Source organism: Anguilla rostrata, chromosome 18 (genome assembly GCF_018555375.3).
Source record: "Anguilla rostrata isolate EN2019 chromosome 18, ASM1855537v3, whole genome shotgun sequence".
NCBI lineage: Eukaryota > Metazoa > Chordata > Actinopteri > Anguilliformes > Anguillidae > Anguilla > Anguilla rostrata.
The window spans coordinates 15,050,534-15,060,075 of record NC_057950.1 but is presented as its reverse complement, the minus strand read 5'-3'; the positions used below and the strand labels follow the sequence as shown (position 1 = coordinate 15,060,075).

Below are 9,542 nucleotides of genomic sequence, written 5' to 3'. Positions count from 1 at the left end.
TATGAATGACATTGATTTTATGAGATGAAAATTAGCCGATTATTCTAATCTAGAACCTAAATACTCGTGGAATTAATCAGATGTCGTTTCAAATGGATTTCGTCAAGGTTGCCGGCTGAATATAGTCTCTCTATACAATCTTTTGTAACAGAGTCTGCCCAAATCCAAAGTGAGGCAGTGATTTATGTTTTATTTAAGCTTCAAGGCTTATGTAGCCTAGTCTTTTTAGCTAGTCCCTTCAGCTTTACCTCTTTCAATTTATCTTAAATGAATAGGTATCGTCCTTCTCATAACTACATTCGCTACAAACGTAAAGAAATTGAATCGTGAAGGCTTGCAACTCTGTTCATATGAGCACACAAATTGTTTTTTTTTTTCAGAAAAAGTTAATAATTTTAAAGAGGTTAAAACAACAGACGAATTTTAAAAGTGTATATAATTTTTTTTTCTTTTAAATTGCAATTTTTGTACTCGTTTGGGACATGTTGTGGCCTCGTTCATTGTGTGCCTCAATCTTTTTTTTTTTTTTTTTCAGGATCACACGGTGTCCCATTCGGTTTCTACACTCGCCATTTCCCCAAACGAATGGCTCAACTTGTAGCAATAATGACCCTGCTTTCAGACGACAACCTCCCGCTGTATACCCTCCACTTCGCCCGCTCTGCAAGAGCTCGGCTGGAGAGCTTACCCCCTTCCCCCTCAATCAGAATCCCTTTCTGTGCTCACAAAAAGAAAGGAACAAAACTGAACACATTTTGTAGCTATCCTCCCGCTCTCCAGCCATTTCAAATAATGCCCCAGCCTCTGCCTCAATTAGGAATATTTTAGGACGTCAATCTTGCAGCTCTCGGGACTTTTTGTTTTTGCTGAGGGCCAGGCCTTTTCTGCCGAAAACCTTTTGTCCACGAATCTAATAAGGCTATTATTCATACTCTCCAGCCCAACTCCAAGAGCTTCTTTTCAGTGGATTTAAGGGTCCAAATCGCGTCCTCAAAGCTCGCCAACGTAGAATAACTTCCTCTTTTCACACCGTTTGGCATTCGGACAATTCATTCGAGTGTTCATGGATTGCCCTCTTTAGCTGGATCCTGCAAGATCTTTTTTGGTAAATGGTGATAGGCTAACAAAGAGATAATTCGCTGTAACCAACGCCTAAATGTGTTTTTATTCAAAGTAGTTTATCCCCCAATGTTTTTAAAATGAGTAAAATGGCGGCTATACGAAGGAAAATGCGAATTGTATCCATGTGCAGTAAAACATGGGCTACGCGACCTCAATTTGAAAGCACTTAATTCCTAAAGACAAATGTGGGAAAGAGTAGTTCGTGGATTTTCAGCTTGATCTTATTGAGCAAAATATGCAAATGTAGGATGACGTCGTTAGTAATATAACTGAGATGATTGCCCGGAGATGGAGACTTTCCACTTTCTCTTAATCCACTCAAAATGGATTAGGCTGCTCGCAGCTTCAGTATTTATTGCAATGTCCTTGTAAATGCAAAATTTCTGAATTATCTTGATGACTGTATGCAAAGATAGTTTCTAAAACATTAACAAAACAATGTCAGTTTTTCACTTTATAAATGAAATTTTTTTCCCCATCCATTACAATTTTAAGAAACATGCGGTAATGTCCCTATACGCACCGCTCCGTTTAATTGATCAAAATGTAGACTGCACCTGTTCCCGAACACTGTGCTAGCATAGGTTTGTGGAGAATCCGCTGTGTGTGTGTGTGTGTGTGTGTGTTTAGTAATTTTTTTTTGTTGGAGGGGGTGTCAGTTGGCCGTACTTCCGTGGATCACAATGCTCCAATTGGGTTTATACATTTAAATGCACTGTTTTCATCTGGAAAACACAAAATAGAAGAGTACCACAATACTGTTCTGTTTGATTTTGATTATTTTGGTTGTCATCAGTAATATTTTAGTTATTAATGGTATGACATACCTTTAACAGTTATTGGTCAGAGGAATAAAACATTTGGATTTCCACCTTTTACTATTGTCCCAAGCTACTGAAGTCCTCTTATTGTGATATCCTGAATTTATCATGTTTTATTTTTTTATTGATTTATTTTTTAGGAATACTGTCAGGATGTAGCAGCCATTTCAAACATAGATTTCCTTGTCGGTTGGTGTCACAACAGGAAGGTGCTGCTTCTAGGGAAATATGTTCGTTTATTTTGCCTTAGATTATCATTGCTACCAAGCACGGATACCCTGCAGCGTTCCTTGACAGGCGGTGACTGTTGTTCCTTGGTGTGTTTGAGACTGTGGAGAAGTGCCGATATTTGCTATGTTGCCGAGGTTCATGTTCATGAAAGCGTTAGTCGCTGTATTTTGAGGGAGAGAAGGAATACTAGAATACGTACAACTGTAGCCGTTATTATACCCAGGGCCGTTGTATGCATACGCTGGGTAGCCGTTGTAGCTGTAAGGGTTCGTCCCCACCGTATAAGGCGTGTTGAAGTTCTGCGATCCTCCCAAGCAAGGTTTGCCGTCCCGAACCAAAACTGGCACTGCCACCCTTCTTGGCGGCGGCGGATGGGTGTTTCCGACCATTTCCAGCGATTTATCTTGACGTTGCCGTTTGCACTTATACCTTCGGTTTTGGAACCATATTTTGACCTGTGTGGATGTCAGCTTTAGAGTGCTTGCTAAGTGTTCCCTCTCGGGCGCAGACAAATATCTTTGCTGCTTGAATCGCCGCTCCAGTTCGAACACCTGGGCCTGAGAGAAAAGAACTCTGGGCTTGCGCCTGGTTCGCTGTTTCTGGGGTCGCTCGACGTCCGATTGCCTACCGTCCTCGCTTTCCTGAGACTTGGAGACAGCCCTGCAGCTTTCTGTGACATAGAATAAAGTTGCAAAGGAATTAGTAGACCAACAAGAGAGCGGTCAATGTGTTTTCGGTCCAAATCATAAAATTAGGATTAGAGCAAATCTGAACCATGCAGCACATTGAAACAAGTTTTTAATCCAAGTGTATTCTGTCAAAACACATTTCCAGACTTTTTCTTTCTTCAATTTTTCACATATTCACGTTTTGTAAAGTATTATATTTTAACTATATACAATAATTTCAGTTATTTATTATTATAGTTGCAATGTCCTTGAGAGATTTATGATATGCTTTTGTTATCATAGGGCAGGGTCATGATATTAGGGAAAATAAGTGAAAGATACAGCGAAGATGGTGTTTCTGTTCATAGGAAGTATACGTCATTACAAAAAAAAAAACCCTTATAGTACAGCTTGTTAGTAGTTAGAAAACTCTCAGAAGATTATTCTATTATTAAAATTCCATAACAGGATATTATTTGAAAACACTAAGACCTGAGTAACCTTGACTCTTCAAATAAAACGGTTAGCTACATATTTGCTTGCAAATAATGGGAATACGTGAAAAAAAATACCAAGCGGATAAAAGTACGGGTTGCCAAGTATAGAAAATAAACAATATTTCTTTATCAGATTTATAGACTGAAATTTCACCGATATAGCTTGAGACCACATTAAATACATTGTTCTTTTGTACATGCCATACCTTAACTCCCTTAGGTATTGTATCTTCGTATCTTCATGTTTTAAATTTATCCATGAATATGAAAACCAAATTCATAGTTCATCGAATGTGAATTTTGAAGTCTCCCATCTCCCACATTTCAATAATGTATTTATAATAAATGAGGAAAATAAACATGTCCAAAAAATCAAATATTGATCTTTGGTACAATGGCAATGCGGTGAAAAAATAATCATACTAATAATGCATTCATTTTATTTATAGAGTACACTTTTCATCGACAGGCTCACGGTGATTTACATGCTATTACAGACGATAAATAAGACCATTCTGACGACAGAAAGACAGAAGTGGACAGAAAGGGTAAAATAACGATATGCACGAAAGAAAATATAAAACAGTCTCTAAACTATTTTGCTGCATGTTTCTGTTCATCTGGTGTGTAAATCACTTGCCGATATGAATCTTTTAGGCGGCATCGTTAAATGCAGTTCGTACAACGGGCGGAATGCAAATTATCAGTGGAGACATTGAGCATATATTGAAGTTAAGAATAATTTCATGAAAAAAATAAGTATGAATCTGTCACTCACTGGATCTGTGGTCATCGATAGCGACCTCTAACTGAGGGTCGGTTGTGTGTCCCAGCGCCGATTGGACGTACATGTCCGGGGAGAGATTGGCTTCGTCTTGACTATCCTGCATGGACAATGAATTCAAGTAGGACATTTTCTCCTCTCCCTCGGAGAAGCTGGGACTTTCTGCGGCAGCGAGCATGCACGTGGGAGGCGCTTGATGATGTTGCTGCTGCTGTTGCAACTCCAAATCCAGATGCAGCTGCGCGTGCTGGTACTCCAGATGCAGAGACGACTGCTGCTCCAGGTTTAGTATATCTTTGACAGAGAATGGTGTAGAAGTAACTGGACTCGGCAGCATGATCAAGATCTTTTCAGTCACATGAAAGAACTTACCTCTGCTGAGGAGGAGCTGCGGAACACAAGAACCCTTTTCAACAGTTTTTTTTTTATTATCTTATTTTTTAAAATTTGGATAGCCGGTCATGTAGATGTTATGGAATACAAAATCTATTCACCCTCCATTAAAAATTGGGCTTTAGAAGATTTCAGCGGACTGCCCGTGTTCCATGCGTGCAGAGGAGGGTTGACGTACTTCTTGTGACAGCTAATGCTTTCAGCTGTTGCCTGTTTTTGTTACTGGAGCCTGTGAGAAGCAAAGCTCTTCTGCTCCGTGATGTCACTCTGGGGCGGGATAAACCGTGAGAAAGACAAGGAAGCAGACCGGTACATATTCATGTTGAACAAGATGGGGATACCTATATAATTCTTCTCACTATAAATTGATTCTGTTATAGGCATGTATAATACAAGCAAATACGGTTCATTTATTATCGTAATGTTACGTCTCTGTTTAAGTCCGCAAAAACGATGGACTAATGTCGAAAGGAACGAATTTAACCCACCTTATCTGAAATGTTCCAGATCACCGACTTATTCATTCAGTTAAGAATTTATAGCGTTGCTTTTGGTATAGGCTAAATAAAACCGTACATTGAACATTGAAGAAAATACTTTTTTTTCCTTTTCAAATCCATATCCTCAGTGTGAGGTTTTGTGCTGTGGTTGGATGATAAATTACATTTTGTCCTATTATATTGAATCATTCATTATGACATGGTATACAGAAATACAACTTTTTCATTATGTGAAAAGAGGTCCAGCAGTTTCAGTTCGCTATGCAACAGAAAGTCCCACGAGTTAATTCATCAACACATTGAAAACAAGTTTTTTATTTATATTTTGTTGCAATACTGAATACACCCCTTCCGTTGGCGGACCAATATATCCATTGACTGGACGTCAAAACTAAATCATATGTTGTCACAAAGATCACTAAATATCACAAAACCTCTGTGGGGAATACCCATAGCTGGCCTATAATATGCAAAAATGTGTGTGTGTGTGTGTGTGTGTGTGTGTGTGTGTGTGTGCGTGCGTGCGTGCGTGCATGAGTGCGTAAGTGTGTGTGTGTTTGTGATGGGGTGTGAAGGAAACCCACTTATGCGTATTTTAAGATAATGATGATGATAATAATGATAATAATAATAATAATTATTATTATTATTATTGTTGTTGTTGTTATTATTATTATTATTATTATTATTATTATTGTTATTGTTATTATTATTATTTGTCTAATGTTAATTAAAGCGCATTCTTATAATAACTAAAATAGCGATATGTCAAATACAATTATTTGTTGGCGAACCTGTATTTCTTTGCCTCACACCCAACTTCATGTCATGTACAAAGCTTCTCCAGCATAACTTTTATAATGTAGCTTGCAAAAAGTTTTCGAAGTCGCGGACGCAGAACAATATGGGCTACAAGGGCGATTACGACTGAAAAAGAGCCAGGCAATAGTCTTATGGTTTGATAAAAAATAAAGAAGAATGTCTATGACAATATACAAAGAATGTTCTTTTACAAGGGCACTATGACCTTTTAAAACATTTGACGATATGTTATTTTTGATTTCCTGGGAAGTAACAATTGTATGATAAACTGACCAGCATATTAATTATTTCCTATTGATAAAAGGTCGAAATCATATTTTAAATTTTGTCCGTAGGTTTTCGTTTTAAGGAACAAACACTTTCCTTTATACGATATTTTATGTTATTATTTACCATTAACGTCCAAATATGTAATAAGGCCGTTAAACAAATGACAAAACACTGACAACTGGACCCCTCCGTAATGTGACGGTAAGTTACTCTCGCAACTGCCTATGACGTTTGGTAAAGGCAGACTGTACTTGGTCCATATAGGCCACGGGTGTATGCAGGACTAATTGTAATTCGGGGACTGTTGAACATTTTAAAACATAAAAATATATCACATCTTTATTAGGAGCTAAAAATGGGGTTCAATAGGGTAATTACAAAATGATAATTATAGCAAAAGATAAATGAGTAGCGTGGTCGACCAACGCCCATTAACGTTCTCATCGGTTTATTAATTAGACCTATCCGACGGTGAGCTGTGCCAGTAACAACTGCAATTCCTCGATGAAAGCTGATTGACGTTTTTAGCAAATACAGTCTATCGGTATCAGTTTCCTTTGCGATTTTGAGGGTCGCATATATGTCTTTGTTCCCCATTTCCTTCCCCGCTCTTTCAGTCACACACACGCTTTCAATTTCTTCATATCTTATTTTCTGCTCAAGGCTCATTTTGGATAAGATAGTGGGTCCTCCGTCAAAAAGTCTGTCTACAGGCAACAGTCTACCGCTCCACCCACTTACCGCCCCCGTCTTACGCTCCCTCTCTCTCTCTCTCAAATCTCTCTCTCTCTCGCTCTCTCTCTCTCCTTCCCCCAGCTAAAACCATCTGTGATTCTAAGATGGTTTACGATGGTTTAAGCTGTGCTTTCGACACTTCTTGTTGGTCATATCTTGTTTGTGGCTGGTCAAAGCTGGTCTCTAGCTGGACAAAGTTGGTGGTCAAACTGGTGGAGAGGCTGGTCAGCTGGCGAACAGCTGCGGTTTACACAGCTTAAACCACCTTGTCCAGCTTAGGCTCATTAAAAATGAAATTTTCAAAACGCAGATATGTAACATGTTTCCTCCCTCTTTAAGCCCTATAAAAAAGCTAGTTGCACCAACAATAAGGAACAAACCACGTAGCGAATACAGGGCACGTGCTGCACCTGAGAAACAGTTTTACATGTATTTAGATGTGCAGGTCGTAAGCTGTTTTAATGTATCAACCATGTAACACATTTTAAGCTATACTAGTTTTATGTTATTTTACTCGAATGTGTTTTGTTCGTGTGTAGCTATTGTATGAATAATATCTGAGGTTCTTTGATTACAATCATTACATTAATTTAAATTAGGCCCCAGACTTAATAACGTCACTGATAATGACCTAAAGACTTCAGTGAGCCATAAGGCTCAAGGGTTTTGTAAAAGTTTAAATATAGTGTTACGGTTAACTATTAAAAGTGCCTGACTTAACCGCCTTTCACACATTTCCGTTTGCGCGTGTGTATTCACTTGTAAATATTCTATTGGGCCCGATATTAACTACTAAAACTGATGATATGTAATGTTTGTGTTCCTTCGATGCCCACTTGCGTATCTAAAACATCTTAAATTACTTATTATTTCAGTAGTGATAGATTAATTGGATATCTCCTTTCTTTCTAGTTATAATTAAAATTGATTTATTAGTCTGTGTAGCACTAGCTGTTTCAACCTTCGAATAAATGACATCTGGTTTAATTTACATTTTTATTTTGATATAGGCCTATCATATTGTCGGCACGCTGAGTGCACAGCACCATAATTCATGGACAAACTTGCCGTCAGTGGTGATATTACGTCCATTATATTTGTTATTTTGATTTATCGAAATTTTGTCTATTTTTGACCAAGGGTTTACAAGAGTATGCATCTGTGAAGAGCAGGATTTGGACCTTTTTTCAGAAGGAGTCTACGATTGTTCTATATAAGAGATTAGGTACTACGGCATAGTGCGTTGCACATGGCTTAAATTTGCGCGTTGCTGTGGTTAAAGGCGGGCGGGCGCAAATTAAGTCAATTCAGCACATTAGATTTACACAATTGATTGGTACGTCTTTATGCAGAGAAATGGACAGAGTGACAGTTAATGGTTGGTCGGTACGATGGCGTGTGTAAAATGCGAATCATGACCTGAAAACATATCCATAGATATGCAAAGTTGCGTTAATTATGTAAAAATTGACGTCGTTAAAACGTCCAGTTAATTTCGCAGAAAGTGTAAGTTGTTATTGTTATTATTAACACTGATATTGTTTATGGATTGTGAATGTAAACATAATTAAGGCCCTCTTTCCGAAAGATAGGCGCATACTTTCCCTTTCTTTGTCTGGCGCTTAAGGCGAAAGCGTATCGAATTTCGAGGAAGCTCACCAAAACTTAAATGACCACAAGTCCTGGACCACAAATCCCGAAGTCATATATAAGATCTTGAGCTGTTTCGTAATAGGCCTATTTTAAAATAGAGCCGTTCTTAATTCCACTTTAAAATGTTCGCATATAACATTATTATTATTATTATTATTATTGTTGTTGTTGTTGTTGTTGTTGCTGCTGCTGCTGCTGCTGCTGCTGTTGCTGTCATTGTCGTGGGGGTGGTTGTATTGGCAATACTAGTATAGACAAAATAGCCTACACAGTAAATGATCTGTCTATTTTTTACCTTTCGTCCCCTGTGGACGCATATAAACACTGCTAGAATTAAAGTTATACTGCTAATGTTACTGTGGAAGTTTTATTCTGCGATGAATACGCAACATTTAAACACTTCCAGCTAGTCTTAGTATTTATACAAATAAACACTTTATCCTGACTTTCATTAGGCCTATAGGCCGCAGTCTGACACCAAAATGAAGAGGACAGCGTGCAGAAAAAAATGAATTTGGATAAAACCCAGAGCTCGGGTTTTCTCACCTTATCCAGTGTCTTGTCACAGCTTTCCCTGTGGGGACCGACTTAAACCAGAGCATGAACCTTCAAGGGCTCGTGGACTGTCATTTCTGTTCAACTTTATGCTGAATCTTCCACCATCTCTCCTCAGTCACTGGTTAATGCGCCTTGTTCCTCAACAGAACGAAAGATAGTGGAGCGTCATTAACCTACTCGCTGACGTCTGCCTCCACATTCACATCTTCTTTTTGTTAGCCTATCTGGAGATTGTCTCCTTGTCTTCTCAATAATATGGCCACAATTCCTGTTTATATCTCGAATTTAATAATTATTGCAAAGGTGTTTGTGCTCCTACAGCTTGCTGTGTCTGTTCGGCGTGGTTGAACATCCCATGGCAGACCTTACCTGTGCTTTAGAAAGCAACAATGGGAAACGCTACACCTCTTGTCTGCTGTCAATTGTTCCCGCGTATCGGCGCCAGTGAGAAATGCTTGGGTGCTGCTAAAACTATAGGGAAGAAAGGG

General features: G+C 38.5%; 1 protein-coding gene across 7 annotated transcripts; it reads right to left on the bottom strand.

The window, feature by feature from the left end:
* Positions 1-403: 403 nt before the first annotated feature.
* On the bottom strand, positions 404-9,542 carry nkx2.3 (NK2 homeobox 3). Of its 7 annotated transcripts, XM_064317430.1 has the most exons (6): positions 9,424-9,535; positions 9,043-9,192; positions 5,114-5,158; positions 4,695-4,783; positions 4,118-4,417; positions 404-2,844 (listed from the first exon to the last, which is right to left on the bottom strand). In XM_064317430.1, exons 2-6 carry the CDS (start codon positions 9,096-9,098, stop codon positions 2,204-2,206), a joined length of 1,131 nt encoding a protein of 376 aa, XP_064173500.1. In that variant the 5' UTR covers positions 9,099-9,192; positions 9,424-9,535; the 3' UTR covers positions 404-2,203. The 7 variants fall into 7 exon arrangements, with proteins under 7 accessions (XP_064173500.1, XP_064173502.1, XP_064173501.1 ...); XM_064317432.1 differs by lacking the exon at positions 5,114-5,158 and having other exon boundaries at positions 9,424-9,542; XM_064317431.1 differs by having other exon boundaries at positions 9,043-9,460.